General features: G+C 40.4%; 1 protein-coding gene across 1 annotated transcript in view; it reads left to right on the plus strand.

The window, feature by feature from the left end:
* Positions 1-16,308: 16,308 nt before the first annotated feature.
* The window catches only part of elna (elastin a), a 46,167-nt gene continuing 39,543 nt past the window's right edge, over positions 16,309-22,932 (plus strand). Inside the window, exon 1 of the mRNA XM_067246668.1 lies at positions 16,309-16,562. Coding sequence (XP_067102769.1) covers positions 16,487-16,562 — 76 coding nt within the window. The 5' untranslated portion in view covers positions 16,309-16,486. The remainder of the gene's footprint in view (positions 16,563-22,932) is intronic.

The following is a 22,932-nucleotide window of genomic DNA, read 5'->3' on the forward strand; positions in this document are numbered from 1 at the left end:
AGGAATTAAGACATTTTACACATTTTCTCTTTATCTCTTTTCTTTGAGACTTTCCACTGCTCCTCTTGCCGTGTACTTTAACAGATGAGTGCCTTTTTACAACGAGCTCCTTTACATCTGCCAACAATTACTGACATCCATGTAATTTCTCATGTATGGTTTGTTGTCAATCCAAATGAGTCCACTTTCCATTGTTTATGATTTGCCATGGTTTGAGAATTCATGAGACGCATGACACATGACAGAGATGAAGACTTGTCTGTCTGCTCAGGATCCAATCATTTTTCTCAAGAGCTTATGTGTTTGACCAAGCCAAGTTTTTCCATTGTGATTAATTTGTTCTAGATTATGTATTCATTGAATCAAGCCATGGTTAATATTGTTACAAGGTTGCACAAGCTTGGATAATTTCTCAGTCTCTAGTTCCTCCCTTTTTAAGGTCACTGCACAGTGTGACCAGTAAGTATATACATTTATTGTACTCATTTAGGGTATCACTACTTTGTAGTGAATCGATATTCCATTGGGAAACTTGCGGTTATTTCAGTAAATGTGTCCTCTTAATGACATCTCTGGCTTTATTTGGTGGAGTATCAATCTATTTTGATGAAGGACAAGGGAGTGTAGTCTTTAATACTTGAGTAACAGCTTAAATGAATCATCAGCAATTAATGAAGAAGAAGGATGGGAATGTCAACATTTCGAAAATGGAGACAGTCCACATAGCTCAAAGTAGTGTCTAAGTTCAACTACTCATGCATCATTTGTAATGGCTGTGCTTCTTTGTGAATTGAGTTCTTGACTTTGCCAGTTCAACATAATCTAGTGTTGAAAAAAATAAACCCAGGGGCATCTTATTGATACCCAAATTTGGCTTCACAGCAAACCCCTGAAATGGGTTGTCTTCTATCAGTGAACTCATAGATACTGTACGCAAACCTACCAAAATACATTTGAAATCATTTGTGTAGCCCTTAATGTCTTGTACAAGACATTAAGGGCGCCAAAGGGCGCCACTATGCTGCCGCTATTTGGTTATGTCACCTCAGGTGAGGTTTGCTGAGATTCCACAAAGTTTGCCACAGACAAGTTACTGAGTGCAAATGTGCTCATGTCTCCCACAGGCAATTATCCTGGCTCAGCACATGATGCTTTTATTTTCCAGAATTCTTAACTTACTGAATTCCAGAGTGAAACTGGATTGTGATTATCCATTAAAGAACTGGCTCATCAAGCCAAACTATACATAGTCCCCACCACTCTTAGACAATTCGCAATCAATCAATGCTGTCAACGTCCCGAGTTGTAATAGAAAGAATAGTTGGATGCGCTACAATACAGTCATCAAAAATCTAGTGCTTGCTTTGTGGAATATCATGTTCTGCACAATATTGGCATGTGTAACGAATGGTACTTGGCTACAACAAAGGACACATTGCAGGGATTTATTTATTAAAAAGAAAAAAAAAGAATCCATCCAAATTATGCTTATTTTTACATGTTAAGTTTTGGTGCAGTACCCTTATCTTAACAAGCTGTTTCACATGTATACCGACATTGAGTTGCTAAGGACTACAGTAGCCAGACCAATGTGTACAACATTTTGTCACAGGATGGATTCTAGCGATGAAGAGTCCATTCATACCAACACAATGGAGGGCTTACTGCTTTAAGCAATCAGACTGTGCTCTTAAAACTCAGTCTTATATACCCTGATCTTATATACCCTGATCTGACTCAGCAGTCAAACATACAAAAAATGACAAACAGAACAGGAGCACTTCTTTTTTGGGAAGTGTAGTGCACTCTAGATCAATAATTAGAGATTGAAGAAAAAACGGATTTATGCCTTAATCAAACCATAATCTCACACGAAAATGCGTCACATTCTCTGAAAGAGTGGGGTAGATTATTGTCATAAGCCATGCAGTTGGCTGTTCAGTACTATAAATGATAGTTCTCCCCACAGGGCTGCTCGGACAACGTGGTGCAAAAGAAATCAGAAGGAATCAGATTGCTCTGCCAGGCCCAGAATTATGTCAAAAGGAATCTAGACAGTTATCAAAATCATAGTCATAAATTACATCCAGCTGGAAAGAGACACTTGTGTTATGGTGTTGACAATAATGATCACATCTTTAGTAATAATAGATCCATGTGCATTTCTGGGAATTACTTTTAAAATGACTTCATATTGTGTGATCTAACTCATATTCTGTCCTTCAACTTATCCCCAAATACTTGTTTGTATTAACTGTTTTTTAGTAGTTTCTGTAAATGTATTTATTTAATCCAGAGACGGAAAGGATGAAAAAATCTTTCATGTTTTTTCTCAGGATCTTTGCATTGAGGCTGGCATAAGTGGAACTTGCTTTTTTGGAAGAGGTAGACCGTGTGTGACAGGAAAAAATGTATAACCATCTAGTTCATGAGATTGGATCTTTTGTTTTTCAACTGATATTTTCACTTGTGTCAAAATAACATGCAAGCAGAATGCCAAATCTTCATGGATGCCTACCAAGGCTTGAGAAAAGTAAGTGTTCCCTCTCTGAAGCTAATCCCTAAAATATTGTGGATTTATCACTCAGGCATGGGGGCTAACTTTACCTTAGGGTCCGATGAAGGGGTGGGACCCTGTGCCGAAACACAACCTGCAAGAGCAGCCAAACAACTCCTCTGGCAAGCCTCCCCGTTAACAAGTCTGTGAGGAGACACATGATCCAGGTCTCAATGGTGCTCTTTAACAAGACGGTACACAGGAGGATGACCTTGCTTTAGTCAATTACAATTTATTAAAAAGAAGACTGGTGCAGTACAATCAAATGCAATTTCTCTCCTCTATTTTTGGGGGAACGCACGCAAACAATAGTAAAAGGAATGTTGGCTTTGCAGACACAAACACACTTTCTGCTGAAGAAGTCGGCAGAAATGCCAGTTCTCCTGGATAACTCAAACATTCCGCTTTTACTTGTTGGAATGGTGTTGAGCAGGTAGTGCCCACCACATTCTGTAAATTAACTTGATACTTTAAACGAACCTTGTTAGTGAATCAGCATTCTTGGAACTAGATATCTGACAATATGGTTAAGTTTCTTAAAATGTGATCTTCAACTTCTATTCTACTATAGTAGAAAATAACACTACTACAATACTACAGAACTGCAATTATGTTGTGTTTCAGATGTGCACGGTGGAGTAGATACAGCTTCACCATTTTAGATAATTATGCCCTAGGCCACTGGGACCATATTTGTATTTGGAGCTGTGATTGGAAAAACATGGCAAATGTTTTCTGGTGAAAAGTTTCTGAAATGTCCCTCTTTCCCACCCCTCTTCCATTTACATGTATTCATTTAGCAGACGCTTTATCCAAAGCGACTTCCAAGAGAGAGCTTTACAAAGTGCATAGGTCACTGATAAGAACAACAAGATAGCCCCAAAAACATTGCGGGCAGCCAAAACATGAAGCACATATTGTGAACAACCAAAACAAGTGCCAAAGGGAAGAACCACAAGAGCATGTAGTTAAACTCTTACACATTCTCACCTATTTAACCTGGGAGTCAGGTGGCTGAGCGGTTAGGGAATCGGGCTAGTAATCTGAAGGTTGCCAGTTCGATTTCCGACCGTGCCAAATGACGTTGTGTCCTTGGGCAAGGCACTTCACCCTACTTGCCTCGGGGGAATGTCCCTGTACTTACTGTAAGTCACTCTGGATAAGAGCGTCTGCTAAATGTAAATGTAGAAGGACATACGGTCCAGTTATCAGGAAGGGGAGTCAGGTGGCTGAGCGGTTAGGGAATCGGGCTAGTAATCTGAAGGTTGTTGGTTCGATTAGCGGCCGTGCCAAATTACGTTGTGTCCTTGGGCAAGGCACTTCACCCTACTTGCCTCGGGGAAAATGTCCCTGTACTTACTGTAAGTCGCTCTGGATAAGAGCGTCTGCTAAATGACTAAATGTAAATTTAACCTGGTATGTAAGCTTAGAAAACAAGACGTGTGATGCAAGGACAGGTCATCATTAGATGGTATGACTGAAGACATCTTATTCATTCAGCCAGAACATTGCACAATATATATGACCCCTACAAAACCTCAGAAGGTGGTTAACTGGTTTCTTTCTTACTGAATGGTGCTCTGGATAAGGTGAACTGCTGAATGACAAAGTTCTGATTTGGATATAATTTGAAAATGGCACAACTTTCAGAATTAATCATGGATAAAGCTTTGCTATACTAGTCCTCTGTTGTGACATATCCAACACCTAGGTTTGACAGTTAACACTTGGCATGTTCAGGGCACCAGAATGGGTTCCCATTTCCCCCCAATCCCTTCCCTGTAAGCCACAGCTGCTACAACAGGAGGTGCTCCACAAGGACTAGGACAAAAGAAACAGGGCATGTTTTTCTTTCCTTGGCACTCCGTCATGAAGCTGCCACTGCATATGTTCTCTCACTGAACAATAGTGGCAACGCATTCTCAAACAGGTTTGCTGGATGTGTCACAGACGTTACGCACTATATTTGCACAATAAAATAACCAGAACATTGTGCCAAGAGCTAGTGCCAGCAATTAACAACCCCTTGATCCCAAACCAGGGCCTCTTATATCTCTGTAAATGCCAGCTCTGTAGTGAAGTCACACTATTGCAATGTGGGATTCTCAGAAGCAGGAAAAACATTTGAAATCTTACATGGCTGAGTGCCGTGTCTGTTTTGGACGAAATCCTCTCTTAAACCCATATTTCCTGTTTTCTTTGAGCCCCTTTGTGCAGAACTAGGGCTTGGCAGGTGGACGTGTTGGACTCGACAGGTGTTTAGATTTCTATAAAGGTTTCAGTAAGTCCAGTTGGTTGATGGCATCATGTTGCAGGGTTGGAATTTCTGTTAACATGAGATGATTTGAGTTTTATTACAACAGTCCTGTAATCATTCATGTTGCTCTGATCAACTTTATATTACATCATTGTACATCCCATTTCTCTTGACGGCATTTACTTTTGTGTGTCTGAAAAAGTGAAAGTGCCTTTTAACTGAACATTGTTTTAATTCAAATTTGATTTGTCTTATTTACAAACAATGTGTTGTGGAGTACTTCTTAGCTCTTAGCCAGAATCTGGTTGTGGTTAGACTCTAGTATGTTAATCTAGTCACTGAGCATGCTACATGATGCACAGTGTACAATTATTCATAGGCATGGTGTAAATCAGACCCAGGCCTCTAGGGGACGCGTCGGAACAGAGGTCGTAATTGATAACAGCTCTGGAAAAGGAGCGCTGCATTTTTCTAAACACTGAGCGTTGCAAATTGGAAACCAAAGCTCATATGAAATATCAAATGAAGCCTTTGAGACGCAATGATGATAATCATTGTTTTTCGCATGATTTATCCAATGTCCATGACTTCATAGAGTTTGGATGAACAAAAGTTTTGAACTGTAATACCACGTCTGTTCCTGACTTTTGCATGTTGAATGAAATTAATCTGGAGAATTGTACATCCACTACTGTAACTAGCTTGGTGAGTTTCTTGCTTGATGCACCGACTCAATCAGAAATAGGAACGTACTACCATGGATCACAGAGCCCCTCAAGGTTGAATTCATGAACTGACTTGGTGTGAATTACTCTAACATTGCACCTGTGTAAGATGCTATTGTTTTTAGTCTTCTTCAAGCTGTCGTCTGGTTTATACACAGCCAAACTGGATCAACCATTGCAATGGTTATTCGCCTGATCACTCATTAGACTGACTACCCTGATACTTAGAGACATGGATTTAAGCAAGCTGCAAGATGGTTAAAGTGATCCAAAGTTATCATCCAACTACAATAAACTGAAGTCTCCCTATCCGTATCAGCTGGTTGGTGTCGGATGGTATTATACATGGTGGTTTGGTGTTGTTTGTCTGATGAAAGACTACCCCCTTGACTCATTTCAGGAGGGAAAGTTGTAGTTCAAACTCTGATAATGAAATTAAACCAACTGTAAAGTATGACATCTTTCTCCAGATAAGCAAATATGAGGATCTTGTTTACACAGAAAACGCTGTAGTAGACTGGCAAGGACCTTGAACAGCATCTCATTCATTTCGGTGCTCTTGCCCTGGAGTGCGGCATCTTTGAGGGGCAAGCTGTGGGAAGTTGGAGCTGAAACAAAGCAGGCTGGGACCGCAACAGGAACCAGGGGGGTCAGCGATTTGGGCCTGTGGAATTTTTACGAAAGTCTGACATGTATGTTAATGTCAACCCAGGGGAGAGTCTCCATTTAAAATACTTTTGCTTTGCATCCTCAAGGAGAGGAAGGCCGCACTGTTTGAGCGAAATACTGTTCGAGACTGCGGCACTTGGAGCACCAGTGTTTAATCTGAAGTGAAGTCAGTCTTGGTAAACATCCAACCTGGCGTGCGACTTTTAGCAGCTGCCCAGGGAATGTTCTTCCCTGTGGAGGGAAGAGAGACAATGGGCACAGGGCAGGGGCTGGTTTGGGTTTACTACAGTATCAGAGCACCATCATGCTCTTTATGTGGATAAAATACTAGAGATGTGAAAAGGGTGTGGGAATGAATAGAAAGACAAATAAAATTACATGTTAGTATAACATGGGGAAAAATTTACTTTGCAACATTGCAACATCTTCCTTTGACTAATCCACTTCCTGCTGGTGGACTTATTTATCTGCATTTTTCAGTCCTGTTACTCTCAAATGTCTCTAGTTTGGTGTACTTTTACTAACGGTGATTCACTCTATCCGATTGACTTAATGCTCTGTAGGTTAGAGTGTGCGTATTCTGTAGGGTCAGGATTGTGTGTGCATGCATGTTTGTGTTTCCTGTAAGAAACGTCTGCCTGTATTAGCCTTTAGTTACGTGAGAAGAAATGTCTAATTTCTTCTTTGACACGTGTAATGTGTGAACGGCTGTGGGATGTTAATGATAAAAAGTCCAGTACGATAAACTGTTTGTTCACCTGTGTGGTCAAAATGTGCAGAGCAAAACAGCTGCTCCCATTGTTCATGTGCTCTGCACATTGCATGTTCCCTCATCCTAGTATGTTTTTTTTACATTTACTTTGTCTGATCTCTCCTGGAAATAATTACTCTTTGACCCAAGGCCATTACTGACCTGAAGCCAATAGCTCTGGTGTAAGACAATAATGCAGACAATATGTGGCATGTAATATTGTTTGTCTATAGTGCCTGAAAAGAGGAAGACAACAAAGGTAGACATCCCTGTACAATGAGAACCGCTTGTGATACTGTCAAAAAAAACAATTCTACTTTTTTCATTCAATGGGAGTATACATACCAAACAAGTCTTGTTAAGTCATCTGTTAAGCTGTGTCCCTCTAGTATATGAAGAAAGTTGCACGAAATGTAACATACATCTTGAGAGCCTGACAAAGCCTTGTCTAATGGGTTCTGCAGATCTTGAAGGTATGCTAACAGCAATAAAGAAGCTCCTCTAGTGGAATCACCCTCTCACACAGCATTACACAAGCTGCCAAAGACTTTTCATTACCTCCTAACTTGTAATACATGTTTGAATGGTTCTCAATGGCCAGGCTGATCTACCATTTGCAGGTGTTTTCCAGTGTAGCAAAATGACACATGCATAAAGTCAGTGAGTTTCTTTGCGTAATTAGGCCTATCCAATCCTATCGGTGACAAAAGTCTGCTACGGTAAATGGTATATACCCAATTTTTCTGGTGTAAAACAATGAGCACAGTCACACATAACTGACATAACTACATAGAACAGAGGCAAAGGCAAAGTCTAAAATATAGTTTGAAAAAACATGCCGTGCTTTCCTCCTCCACTGATTCCATTCTGAACTGGATTGTGGTGTGAAATTCATTTGACAGCTGTTGGACAAATGAATCAGGTCTTTCTAGAGTGTTTATGTGCAATTGGACAGTTTTGGGAACTAACAGAAACACAATAGACTATCTGTAGGCCACTAAAGGAGGATGTGTCATTAAAAGAAACATAAAGAATACGTTACGGCTTGCTTCTACTCTCAGTAAAGGACTCTGGGGATGAAGTTGTCTGCACAGCTGTCTAAACTGACCATGAGGTTTGGCCCCCAAGAAATATAAGGGCTGTGTGATCATTTTTCTAATCACATATTCAAAACTTATGTAAACAAAGTTCATATGAGAATCCCCTCACCAGTTAGAGTTTCAAATGAAATGACTTGAGAGCAAAATATTACCAGATGAGGCCCATCCCTCCCCATTCCGCTTGTTATGAATATGCTCTATTAGTCAAGGTTTGATTAACATTTCATCATACCATGAGGCCTCCAGCATTGTAAGCTTTTCAATTTGACTGAAATGGACAGCAGTGAAAGATTGATTCCTTTATAGAGAACCTTGAAAAGCTGTAAAACTTGTCCCACTGTATAAAAATAGGATATTTATTATCATAGTACTACTGTTCAGCACCATCCCTCTCCATCAGAGCCTGTTAAGAAAGCATAATTTATAACCACCTTTGCCTGGCTTGACCCTGGGTTAAGTGCAATCCCAATTTATGTTTGTGGGCTGCTTTCAAGCCACTGTGAGGGGTCTAGTAAGTTTACAGCATCATAGATGGTATTCACCATGTACATCAGTAAAGTATACTCTATGTCAAATGATACGTAGCGCTTTAAAATGGCCTCCAAACTTGGCATGGTTTTATTGGCAGTTGCTGAGGTCACTTTATTGTGCATGGGAATTCTGTATTTAGCCAACATTTTCCAACTTTTTTGAAGACGATCAACTATTTCATAGTTTTAATGCTTTCTTTCCATAGGTTTGCCAACTATAACATTGCCTTGATGAAACAGTCATTGGACATCATTGTCTTGTCAGCCTAGATATAATGTTTTTTTTTTGGATTGTAGTAGGACCCACTCTGGAATACTGTCTTACATTCTGTGAACTACACTATGCTTGCAATTGGTACAGTATGAGATTATAATAATGTCATGCCTGTCATTTAATGTTTTCTTCTTATACTATAGATTAAGTACCGGTATATGCCAGGAGGAAAAGGCTTTGGCCTGTTTAAATTTCCAACAGTTGTTTTTTTATGAGATGTTTTAGAATGCCCTAGTTAAAATATTTATCTCCTGACAGAATGAAAGCCCACAAAATTGGTCAGAGGAAAGTGCAGAAATTCAGGAAATTGATGGACGGCAAGAGTTATCAAATGTATGTTTGACATTACAAAGATGCATGTTCCCCATCAAAATGTAAAGTTATTAAGATATTTGAAATCCCCCTACCGTATGTTCCAAGCTGTTGGCGACAATTCCGTTTTTAGATTTTAGAATACTTTTCAATTGTGGATCCATGATGTCCCACCTGACAACGTTTCCTTCAGTAACAACTACAGTAACAACAATTGCAAAGTTCACTTCATCTTTTTAATGTTTCATGAAAAATGCATTTTGTACCAAAATTCTGTAGGGGGAATTCGGAGAGAAAGAGAGAGAATTAGAGAAAAGGGCAAAATGTGGCTCTGTGAGTAGAGCGTGTCAGAGGCAGGAGGCCCATTTCATGGTGATTGATTAGGGCCTTAATTGGTTCCCAAGGTGGATGTGGCAGTTCCTCTCAATTGTTTCAGCAAGGCAGAATGTTGGCAAGTATCTCCTCTGAGGGGGTGACCCACCCAGACTTGGCGTGGGCCTAGTGTGAGAACATACCAGCTTATCTTGGGATATGGTCAGTTCGTCCATTTTCCCCCATTGGTCTTAATGAAAGAAAGCCATTGATACATGGTCACACACTCAAAGCAGACATGAGGTAAACTAAAAGCACACTAAAAGCTATAACTTCCCTCTATTGCTCAGGGAGTTGGCACCTGGGGACTTTTAATGGAGACCATAGGAAAGTGGTAACAATGTACAGGAAGTATAGTATAGTTCATCAAGAACTGAAAGGCCCAGTACTCTTAATGGAACTCTGAGAAATGGGCCAAACCCTGAGGAGTTCAGCTTAGTGTGTGCTGTACAACAAAAGGAAATTGGAACTTTTGTAACAGGAATTCTCAGCTTTATTTTCTGTCTGTTGGTAATTTTTCTTTTGTAAGGGAACAGTCAAAAGCAGCGAGTGAAGTATTTTGAGGGCATATTGGTGTAAGATGCATTGGTTCTGTAGAACCACATACATTTGAACCTTTCACTTAAGGTCGTGGTATCTCCGACATGCCTGTTTCTGCATGGTGAGTTGTTGAAAGGAGCTTTCATCAGCATATAGTAACTTGTATTACATGTGAAGCTCTTTCTCTGTCCCCTCCCTCTGTGGCAGCACCATACAGGGCCCACATGCATCTGTCTCTCTAACAGGCCCTGAGAAATCTGCTGATAAGTCCCAGCTCGAACATTCCCCAAACATTCTAATTATATCAGTATTAGTATTATGACTCTGATGTCATTGCTTCAGTTTGCCAAAGGTTTTATTTTTGTTGGAAAAGGGATAAAATACGAGGCTAGACTTTGGGTGGGGCAATGTCGTGTACAGTGGGCAAAATATGGCATGGAAAAAACTGTGGACTTTATAGACAGAGAAAGTTATAGATCAAGTGGGACTATAGGGATAATTGGGATAATATGAGCTCTGAAGTAAATGTTATTGATTTACAGTAACACATGTGGGCTTATACAAGTCCGTTATTCTGTGATTTCAAACAATGTAAAGGCGTACAGTTCTCCCTCTGGCCCCAAACAAAATCTCTGCCAAATTGGGCTTTTATACTGATATGCTTATTTAGATCCCATGACCCAACTAGAGTTTGAATGTCATTGACTAGTGATCTAGAAAAGGATTCCATTCAGAGGGAAAGTAAGTGACCATCTGTGGTAGTCATTCATCTTCCATAGTTTAGTTTACTCTCGGTGTATTGTTTATTTAAAATCTGCTCCATTCTTTAATCAATAAAAAATCCTTGATGTTCTACATCAAACCACAGGACACCATTTCATTGACTCATATAGGAAGAGCACATTAAAGCTATCCAGCACTGAACTGATTCACAAAATCACAAAATAAAGGGAAAGATCTCCCAATAAGTCCACATAGTTTGCGGTTGAACACAATGCACCCGTTCTACAGCCTCTGGGTCTGACAGCACAGTCAACGCTGTAGTCTTGGAGCCCAAGACTGGATAAAACACACATCATACCCTGCATCATGGAGGTGGTAATGTCATCACAGAGCACCAACATCTGGAGGGTGGTCTGGGCGCCTGGAGACTCTGGAGGCTAGCCAGTGGGCCCTGTTCAGTTCTGCCCTACTATGCTCGATGGTGACAGAGGGGCCTTTTATGTTGAACATCCAATCCATGGAAACACCATTTGCACAGTGCAATGACACTCTGGAGCTCTGTACCAGTACTACAGTACTACTGGTACTTGTGGGGGTCAGATAGCTAAGCGGTTAGAGAATCGGGCTATTAATCAGAAGGTTGCCAGTTAGATTCCCGGCCGTGCAAAATGATGTTGTGTCCTTGGGCAAGGCACTTCACCCTACTTCCCTCGGGGGTAATTTCCCTGTACTTACTGTAAGTCGCTCTGGATAAGAGCGTCTGCTAAATGACTACATGTAAATGTACTCTAGGTGGATCCCTTTCAAGTCTGATCCATAGCATCCAGGAGGCGAGATGTGTGATAACTTCTGAGATGAATGTGTTTAACGAAGTTCATATCAGCCTGCATAGGTTCATAGGACCTGAAGACCACTGAAAACACATTCCATGTTGAGTTGCAACGTGTGGGTTCCTCCACAGCTCCGGCCAACTTCAATCTGTGATTTTTGGACGAGAACTATCTCATTGTCAAGCCATTGCAGTACCTCACAGTAAAGACGTAAATACTTGTGAAGTGAACAAAAGATCTTTGTACCAGTCTGCAGCAAAAAGTGTTTAGCCGTAATTTCCTCTCATGCTTCAAGAAACACGCAGGAAAATGACCCCATCTGTATCAGTGTTTCATCTCTTTGAACCTGAGACCCTTCGAAGCAGCCACCTTTCTTAGCAGGGCAAGCCAATGTGTTTCTGATAGGGAAACATACTGGATTTATAACTTCTGCATGATATGATCGTGTCTGTGACAATGAATGAATGTATGAGTTTTGTCATTCAGAACTGGACTGTGGTCTTCATCAAAAGCGCCAACTACATAGCACGATTATTCTCCAAAACACATCTAATCTGGAAACTATTTGGACACAGAGCTGGCATGTCTAGGGTCTTCTGTACTAATTGGTTTGCGTTTTGATTGGATGTCACCTATATGAGGACATAAGGGCTGAATTATCTGAACTTTAAGCTTCATCGTGGAACAGCACCAATCCAAGTTGTCCCAACCAGAACCTTTTGACAATGAAATTAAAATTGGCTTTAATTTGGTAATTTGGTTTGCCTTAAAGAATCCATTACTATTTTAAATCCAGGGGCTTTATAAATATTGGTCATAGCAAATCTATAGCTCAGCTATTAGCCTAGAACAACACGTCCTGCTGCCTTTACAGTTGTGAGTCCCCATCCAAATAGGCTGTACTGTTCATACTCTGTTGAAAGCCTGCTGCAACTGATTGCTCACAGGCTTGGCTGTATTGACACTTGACTGAAATTACTGCTTTGTTGTTTATGTAATTACTCACATTGCTGCCTTGATTGTGCAGCTATAGATGCCAAACATGTTTTACTAATCCTGGACCAAAATTATGTTATTTTAGTGACTGCAGTGAGTGGCAACCAATGACTAGGCACACATTAATCATACCAATACCCTCATTGTTTGATTGTCATTTTTATTACACCCCAGACTTGCATTTTCTCTAAGATGAGATGTTATACCTTCTGTTGTTCCTCCCAGGGTTGTCTGAAATGTTGCATTATTTATTTAATATGCTTTATCTGCACATCATCCTGACATGCCAAAAAATGTAACCACAAGTGAGGAGGAGGGAGGTCTGGTCAATCCAGCGCTCTTGTGTCCACACATTAACCTGGAACCAACATGGATCAAAGCTTTTGGATGTGTTTTACAAGGTCTGCATCACTATGGATTTTGGGTTCGTCAGCCAGTATCATGTTCATAGAAAGAGATGACTTTATCATATGTTTAGATAAACCCACAAAATATGCCAAAGAAAACCAATGACAGCCCAAACTAATTTATTTTGTAGCCAGGGCAAAAAAGCTGTGGTGTTTCTGGAATTGTATTATGGAGAGCATTATACCAAAATGCATGCCAGATTTTTAGATAACGTCTAGATTAGTATCAGACAATTTTACAAATTGGGCTATATGCTTTTAGATTTTGTTTTCCAATCAAATAATAATCTCCAACAGTTTAGACAGTATCACTGCACTTGTGCCAAGTGCACAAGAATATATAGTCTTAATTGACCTATTTTGTCATTCTAAATATCAGTGACATAATGGAGCACACACTGGTCGAGAAACACATTATCTGTAATTACTAGGTGAAAGATTCATTAAATATCTATTGATCCTTAAAGCTTAATGTACTCAAGATGTGAGTACACAATCTAAAACAGGATGAGTTTCTTCAGTGTCTACAATTCACATGTGTACCCCATCCACTTTACATTTTGCATTGCAATATACATTTATTTTTGCTTCCTCAAATTTCGGATATGTCAAATAAAATTATAGAATACAGTAATGTTTTCAATATATTCAGTAATCTCATGAAGTACACTCTAACAATGTATTTGGCTCTCAGGTCTGTGTGACCCCTAACTGCCCTCCCTCAATGTCTACATACAGTACAACTTCAGCATTTTGGCAAAAACACTATTCAGTCTAGCCCAAAGGAGGATCATCAGACATGAGCTAAAATAGAGATTTAGGCAGGGGAAAAAAAGGAGAAACAGTCCATCCTTCCAAAACACACTCCTGCTTCCCAAACAGGCTAGTCAGCTGGGGTCATTAGTCTTAAAGTTAAACATTGGAAGAATGATGTTGTGCAGGATGCTGCATGAGGTCAGATGTCCACATAGTGCTTTGGGTGGTAACTAAGATTTACTGTAGCCATGACAGAACGGAACTCTTCAACTGTTTCTTTGTTTGAATTATTGTAAGAGGGGTTTGTAGATTTATTGACTATGACCAATTTCCTTGTGTCATTGCAAAACAGCATTTTTTGTCTTTTTTTGTGGTCACTATCATCACTTAGCAATTTGCTTTGTAGATTCATTCTTACAAGACTTATTGTATTGAGACAGTATTGTACTCGTCATGTGTGCAGTCATAGTCATATGCTCAGTATACAGAGATCCTGTAATCTGACCCCATCCACGGAGACTGACCTACCATTACGTCATGTTGTCCTACGCTTTAGTGAGGCTCGTGCAAGAAGCTAAATTAATTAATACACATAAAACTGTGCATTTTATTTGAAGGCATGTTAGATATACCTGGGAATTACTTCAACAAAGTCCTTTCCTGTTTATTTATGAAGGGTAACAAGTGGAGTAACAGTAGAAGCTGCATTGAGTTATCAGGCATGAGGGAATATTGATCATCAATGAAGGATGTTGCTTCTATGGAAAATAATATCTTGGACCACAAGTTCTATTTGAATGTGTGCGTAGGCTGTCAGTATTGTCAGGAGTCAGAATGAAAAATGAGTTTGGCTGTGAGTCTTGCCAGTATAAGTAACCCCGCTCATTCCCTCTCCCTCAAATATATGTCTGTGACAAGTGAAAGATGAACTGACAAGCCTGTCAGCAACAACGTTTTTGGAAAGAAATGACTGCACTTGCCGAGATGCCGAAGTGAAGCCGCTCACAGGTGTTTGGAGAGGATCTCTCGTGTCAGTGATGTGCTGCATCTTTCAATTATCTACACAAACCTTTAACTGACGCAATGTGTCTAAAATGATGTTGATGTTCTTCAAAAAAGGTTGTTAATCATTTTTTAAACCTCGAAATTGACTTCATTTGTTAAATACCACAGGGAATACCACATTGTCCATAGGTAGAATGTTTGGTTCGGATTAACACTTTTTCCAGAGTTATTAAGGGACTTTGTCTTGGAATTGGTGCATGAAAGGTCAAGAGAGATGACTCACCCATACACCATTAAAATGATGCGCGATTGTGAAGGTATTAAAGCCACGTCTATACTACCTAAAAAACGGTAGCTTGATTCACTATTCTTAATGCCTGTACAATATGGTGCGCTCTGACTTTGGAAATTCTCATAAAAGAGGAATCCTGGCCATGAGCAAAATGCTCTCTGAGATCCAGGGCAAGGAGGAGGGAGTGATCTTTGCCCAGAGGTCTCTCTGCTCTGCCGAGTCCCCACAGGTAGCGCTGGTCGTGAATATGTCGGCACGATGCCTTCCTGGCTGATGGATGGTGTCGAAGTTTGTCCCTCTCCTGGCAAGCGACTACAGGACAGTAGGCGATTGTCAAGCTATGCCAAGGTTGAGAATGAGATGGTCCACACCTTGCTTTCTTACTTACCCAAGCTGGTGAATTCACAGTGGTAGGTGACAATATTTCTTTCTTTCTGTTTAAATATTTATCCTGTTAGATGTCAAACCGAAAACTGTCTGTTGTTTATTAAAGTGGTTTCTTTGTGATACTGATTTAGTTCTCACTACTCAGCTAGAAACACTGTGGTTTTACACATCCAATACACCAGACAGGTATCTTAAGGCTGTGTCTCTGATTTAATCTCATCTGAGATATATTTTCAGCATGCTTTTAGTTGACCAAAATCTCACTGTTCTTCATGGTTCCCGTGTTGAGGTTAACAGCTTAATATTAAAGCTGCTACAGAAAAATATTTTAAACTTATTTTGGATAAAGAGGAGGAAACAGAGGTGGAAAGAGGTTACTTCCCAAGTTGTGTTACTAGTTGAATTTCTTTCTCTCTCTCTCTTGCTTTAATAGATAAGTCCTCTCAATCCTTGCGAATGTCTGGCAGACAATTTCTGGATAAGGTGGAGTGGAAAGGAGGGGGTCTCTCTCTCGCTTTCTATCTCTCTCACAAACACACACACAGACTTCCTCTCATTCTGTTCCCTCTGTCTTTTTTTTAGTCTCCCTCCTCACTCTCTCTCCATCTCTCTCTCTTGCTCTCTCTCTCTCTCTCTCTTCTCTTTCTCTCATCCCCTCTCTCTCTCTCTCTCTCTCTCCCTCTCTCTCTCTCTCTCTCTCTCTTCACTTTCTCTCATCCCCTCTCTCTCTCCCTCTCTTTTGGCAGCTCTCTGGAGTCTGCTCTGTTGGCAGGAGTGACCAGAATAAAAACAGCCACACCAGACATAGGAGAGGGAAAAAAGCAACGTGATCCATAGAAAGTCTTTGCCCTCTCCTAATTACGTCTTGTCTCATGTCGTTTTTCTACTTTTTTTTCTTCTTTTTTTTATCTTAAACGAATTTAGCTTGCTGGGAAGGAGAATAAGGAGCCAGAGGAGAATAAAACCAGCCGATAAGCTGAAGGGTGGTGTATTTTGAAACGAGATGGCTAACAGGAAGGTTCTATCCCTCATCCACAAATTCTTCTTCTTAGTTCTGATTCAACCCACACTTCAAGGAGGTAAGTGTGCTACTCACTAAACTTTTGTGTGACATCTGCCTCTGGCAGTTTCTGAACAGGTGCAGAGTTCTGTCCAGTCAATTGTTTATCCATTTGTGTTGGTGTTAATATACATTTTTATATTTCATGTTCGGGGAACCATGCATCTATAAAGGTTAGTTTGACATTCCCTTTATGCCCATGGTTCCCTATAAACGCAGGGTATCAAAAGAATAACTTGAACAACTGATCCCCTGTGTGATTTGGTAGATGTTTTATTATTGGATTAGTTTGATTATAATATTGTCACCCACCACTTGGGATGATTGATGAATGTTTAGTCTATCTGACCCTCTGTACAAGTGTCCAAGTGAGTAACATCATTTCAGTCAAACTTTCCATTCCACTTTCAGTTCGCAAAACATTCTATTCCATCACAGTGCAGATGAGAAACTTCATTCTCTGTAGCATAATTTGAAACACAATTGTAATCTGCTCCACATTTGCATGTGCTGTGTTCTTGTAGTTGAGGCTTAATATAGTCCAGATATTCTTTCCTGTGGAGCTCCTCAGTGGTGTTTTAGAGAGCATTCCTTCCTTAGATTGGGGGTCAGATGGCTGAGCGGTTAGGGAATCGCGCTACCAATCAGATGGTTGCCGGTTCGAATCCCGGACGTTCTATTACCCTACTTGCCTCAGGGGAATGTCCCTGTACTTACTGTAAGTCACTCTGGATAAGAGCGTCTGCTAAATGACTAAATGTAATGTAAATGTAGATTCAGTGTCCAAATAGATTTAATTAACTCTGCAGCCACAATGCATCTGTGCATCTGATTATGAACAAGAAGTAACTATCACAACAGAAGTTACAAACTTACAAAAAAAATCATCAAAAAGGTTTTGTGACTTAGTTATCATGGAAAAGCTACATTTCTCATGGGAAGATTAGATTTTCAATTTTTCTAATCACATACATTTTAAATCATGTGAGAACAGGCTCAGTGTTAAGTCAAGCAACTGTGCAGTGCACTGGAGGAGTCTCTGTACAGTTTAATTGAAAGCCCCGTCTCATCTCCTAGCATGTCAGAGAGAGAGAGAAGACTCCAGCTGGTTCCTCTTTCCAGTCAGCTACATCATATAGAATCACCCATAATGAACTCCCATGTGGACAGAAGTGTGTATCTGAGCATGTGTGGGCTCTATCTCGACAGCTTTGGCTCTTACTGAAGTCACAGGGCTGTTTCTGGGACACATGTAATGTATGTGGATCTGAGGTCTAGCTTATCTATTTGTCGAGAGAAGGGGTGCGTGGTGAAAGTTGTACCTTTAGCTCTTAAGCTTTCCACTCTGTCCTTCGAGCTTTGAGTTTCCACTCTCTCCTTCTAGCTCACTCTCTCTCCATCCCTCCCTGTTTTGATTTTGTTCTTGTTCTGTTCCTTGGCCACGATCAACTGGAGTTGTTTAGCCTTCAATTGGAAAGCATGAAGGTCTGGACTTGGTTCTTTCAGCCCAGCCAGTCCTTTTCTACTGATTTATTTATTTGCTCAAAATAATTTTTCCGGCTCTCATTAATGTATCTGTTCCACAGCTGTTGGTAAGTATTCTCACAAACTATGTCAGATGAAGTTTTAATGGAGCTTTTTATTTAGACACAGAATAGAAACGTAGTGCGCCAGACATTTGAGTTAAACAATTAGTCTCAACAGTTAAGGTAGTGATCAGTCATCATGATAGTTTGATTCAAAATCCTTTTTGGACTGAACTTTGACAAGTCTGCATATACCTCATTCATCTGCAATACACCTGCTATATTTCAGGATCTTTTGCTTTTTTTGCTATGGCAGCATTTTCCACCCTCATCTTTGCACCAACTATAACTGTCAGCCAATTGCCATGACGGAAACGAACACATCTAAGTTCAGCTGTCGAGACTAGCCCAGGCAGAATTTACAGCATACGAAAGAGCCAGCAAATATCAATATTGGCTTAGGAGACCAACTTTGATCTCTTGTGAACGTAAAACCCATCCATATCACCCTTTCCCAGGGTGCTGAAACCAGCTCCTTCTGTGTCTGGGAGCACATAGTTGAGAAACCACCTAGTAGCCTTGTCCAAAGAAGTGAAAATTATCTGCAAGTAACATGAACCCTATTAACACCCAATCACCTTTAAAAAAAAATGTTTTATAGAGAAAAGGTTGCTTGTACTCTGGACATGCTCTCCAAATGGATTCCCAGGGTGAAAGTCTTTTCTGAATGTTTTTCTTTCTCCAAGTGTCAGTGAGTTATGATGCAAGAGGGAAGGTTGGGGAAGGGGTTTGTTAATAAATATGTCTCTCGTCATATGACCCTGCAACCTTCAGCAGGTACTGTAATGCTCAAATGTTTCATCAGTTCCTATGCCCTACTTTGGGAGAGACTGATCGTCCTTGCATTCCACAAACAAACAACATCTGTCAGACGGATACAGTGAACGGGATGTTATCCTGATCAAAAAAAAAAAAAAAAAAAGACCACTTGGACTCAGTGGCCTCTCCCGCAAAGCTGTCGTTTTCAAACCTGTTCAGTCAGCATCTCTAACTGAAAAAGTGAGAACAAGATGTAATTCATTGACAGACTTTTTAATTATTTGAAAAAAAAATTGGGGGGGGGGCTTTAAGCTGCTGTCACACATACTGAACTTCACCTTAAACACAAAGCAGGTAGAGACGAGACCCAAGTGGGTTAGCTTCCTCGTACTTCTCGAGATTAATACAATTCCAGCTCTCCTCTCCTGTCCTCTGTGCTCCATCACACAAATGTAATCAGAGCATGTTCACTTTTTACATGCGTAATGTCAAGAGTGTAGTGAATCTCACTTTGTTCCATTTTCACGCCTCCATGTCCGTTGCTTTAGTACAGAGATCCAAATGACGGACTCACTAACTGATGCCAGAGTCATTAGTTTCTGTTTTATGACCAAAGCGGTTAATGACACATGCCTGACAAGCAGAAATCGGCAGAGGATCAAAAGAAGAAAATAACAGCTCTGTTCCTTCCAGTCTCATAAGAATTACTTTCTTTTGCAGCACTGGAAGCCAGTTTGCCTGTTTTGGCTTTAGCCAGGCTAAAAGGCAGGCAGTCCCTGGACTTCAGAGGAATCTAATACATTAATTGTTGCCGTCAGTGACACTCCCCTGGCCACAGTTGAAGGTGAATGAAATCATGGCAGATCCGGTGGCACACCTGGATGTCAGGCAAAACTTGTTCTGAATTGCAGCGTTGCCCCACTGGTTGGTAGACTCCCAATCTGATTATCTCTGAGTGCTGTTTGAGGCTTTATTGGAGGCACATGTTTTGAGCACCACTCTGGCAGTAATCCCATCCTTTATTAGGTGGATTGCCAGCAACAGCCATCCGGATTAATGTGACACCACAGGGCTAGACTGCACTGCATGGAGTACCTGGAGGGAAAAGTACTGTAATCAGATCTCATTGCAGAGTATAGATCTCATAATCTTTATTGCTGGATTCACTTAAACAATTTATGGAGGCATCTTTGGAAGATGGTTGTACATTTACATTTAGTCATTTAGCAGACGCTCTTATCCAGAGCGACTTACAGTAAGTACAGGGACATTCCCCTGAGGCAAGTAGGGTGAAGTGCCTTGCCCAAGGACACAACGTCAGTTGGCATGACCGGGAATCGAACTGGCAACCTTCGGATTACTAGCCCGATTCCCTCACCGCTCAGCCACCTGACCCCAAGTAAGTAAGTTTGGCTGTTAGCAACCAGGCCTGATGTTCATGTTGTGTAGGGGCTTGCGTCGTGTATGTGGACATATAGAACAGAACCCATAGTTCTGCAGAGTGATCACTGGCCAGTTAGTTATGAATCGAGAGTCACCGTTTTCACTATCTATTGTTATAGGTGTTAAAAATCAGAACAGGTTTGGGATGTATAATTAGCTTTAAGACCACACATTTTAAAAGATCTGTGCTGGAAACATCCATGGTGTAGCATGATGGTGCACACACATCCCATTTTATTATGTTGTATTATGTGTATGTAACACGGATGCTGTGGTTGCAACCTATTTCCTTTACAAATGTATCCTGTATGACGGCACTCATAACGCTGCTGTACACTTACACTTCAGCACCGGCCTGCCTATCCAATGGCATGACCATTCGAAGGAATGAGACCTGCTTGCATGGTTTGCATCTCCCCATGTAATCGTTTGTGGGTAAATGTCAAACCATGTGTCTCTCAGGAGATGTTTGGTCTGTTGGCTACCTGTGCCAAGTGTTGAAAAAAGAAACACGTTAACCCAGATAATTCATTCCAGCTATTCGGCAAGCAGACCTCATGAGATTGTGAGCTGAACTGTCCCAAAGAGACAATACTCTGAGACAAGCCCTCTCAGGAATGGGGCCTTTCTGACCCTCCACTGGCCACTACATGATCTCCCATGTCTGCTATTAACCCTTAGGCAACAGATCCTGAAGTACAGTAACAGGCCTTGTAAAAATTACATTGCCGATCCCGGGCTCCTATAGAACGTTCCATCTGTGAGACATTCAGATCAGGTTGTCAGTGTTTGTTTTATGACTATCATAAAGCCCTGTTTTTTTTTTCACTTATAGGAAACACTTTTTTTTTTTACAAATATTTTTCTTATACCTCAGGTGTCCTGCTTTTAAACAGCAAGATTAAGAGCAACATAAGAAAGAAATCTTACAGTATGTTGTTATTCATTCTTTACAAGCAAGAGGCGGATGAATACACAAAAACAAATATGTTCACAAACAAACTAATAAATAAACATTATGTCCCTTTATCACTGCAGGCATAGTGATAGGCATTACTAAAACACTCTTGAAGACTAACTACCAATTGGAACCTTCAATTCAATGCATTACGTCAGTTCCATGAAAGTCATCTGGCATGAAAAAAATTGCACGCTCTTCTTACATATACGTTTTATACATTCATGTGATAGATGTTTCTCTAATAAACATGGGTTAATGCGTCTCATACATGATTCAGTTGAGGTTTAAAAACAGTGATGTAAACCTTGGAATTCTATTAAATGTTTGTTTTGTTAAGAGCACAGGTATTACATACAAATATGTATTGGACTATTTCTCATGCTCACATACATAGTATGCTATGGTGGTTAATCAAAGTTCAGCCTACATATTTTTACCCTTTAAAAATGAGTTGTCTCCACAGAAAAACGATTTGGGGCATTCTTTATACCTTGTCAAGTGTCTTAAATGCAGGGCCCATGTGTACAGGGTGAATGTAGACATGCCTATATCCAGTCAAAAGAGATGATTTATGTCACAGAGAACATTTGAAATGATATTATTTTAGATTTAGGATATTTTAAATTTAGCCTTGGATGGTCATTTTATAGTAAAATCCCTATTTGGCAATCTTCCAAATAAGAATGTCACTCGATATGGAACACTCTTCCTGGCCTGTGTTTTAACAATATCAATAGAACTCATAAGGTAACTGATCTCTTATTCCCATGACAACAATGTCCCTATTATCATTAATTAATAAGAACTATGATTGCCCACAGACCTGTATTCATTTGTCATTTAACTACACTTAAAGCAATAATTCCTTCAAGTGTCTGGAATAGGATCAAAAGAACATATGTACAGTATGCCTGGAATCCTGTCAAAATACACATAATATTCAAATACCTTTTAATGATTTCATAGAAGTATCATATCCACAGTTACCGTTTCTGTCATGTTCAGTGCACCATACAGTATTCAAAATCTCTGATCCGTCACGTAGGAGGAATTTGCAGCTGTTGGTGTTTTTTTTACACTTTTCTGAATCCTATAGAGATCAACCACATGTTAACCCCTGGTGCGTCTGCCTTGGCCAAGATACTGAAAGGCTGGAGATGGAGGGATGATGACGACTAGATCAGAATCTCACCTCCCCCTTTTTATAACAGTGCCGTCTGTGTGTCGTCTGTTTATTTGACTTTGCATACCTCACATTGACGCTCTGCTACGCAGATGTGTCAGGAAGGCGAAGGCATGGAGGCCTTGGCCTGACTGGGGAAAGGACAGGTGGAGGAGCTACGACGGGCGGGGGAGGCTATCAGATTGATTTACTAATGTCTCTTTTCTCTTTCTTTGACCCCTCTGCTTTTCTGTGCTCTGGAAAATATAATGCAAAATGGTGACAAGAAGTCGGCAAGACGCCACAAGTCTGACAACGGTCGATGTACAAGTGCCAGAATCTGCAGTCTTCTCCACCGCACTAGATCTCCTCTGTACTAGATCACCACTCCAGGTTGTGCTTGGAATGATGTAGTGAATAGATAGATGGATGGTCAATGCTGGAAGGTTAGGTGATGGTAATGAACAAATCACATATA

Source organism: Osmerus mordax, chromosome 11 (assembly GCF_038355195.1).
Source record: "Osmerus mordax isolate fOsmMor3 chromosome 11, fOsmMor3.pri, whole genome shotgun sequence".
NCBI lineage: Eukaryota > Metazoa > Chordata > Actinopteri > Osmeriformes > Osmeridae > Osmerus > Osmerus mordax.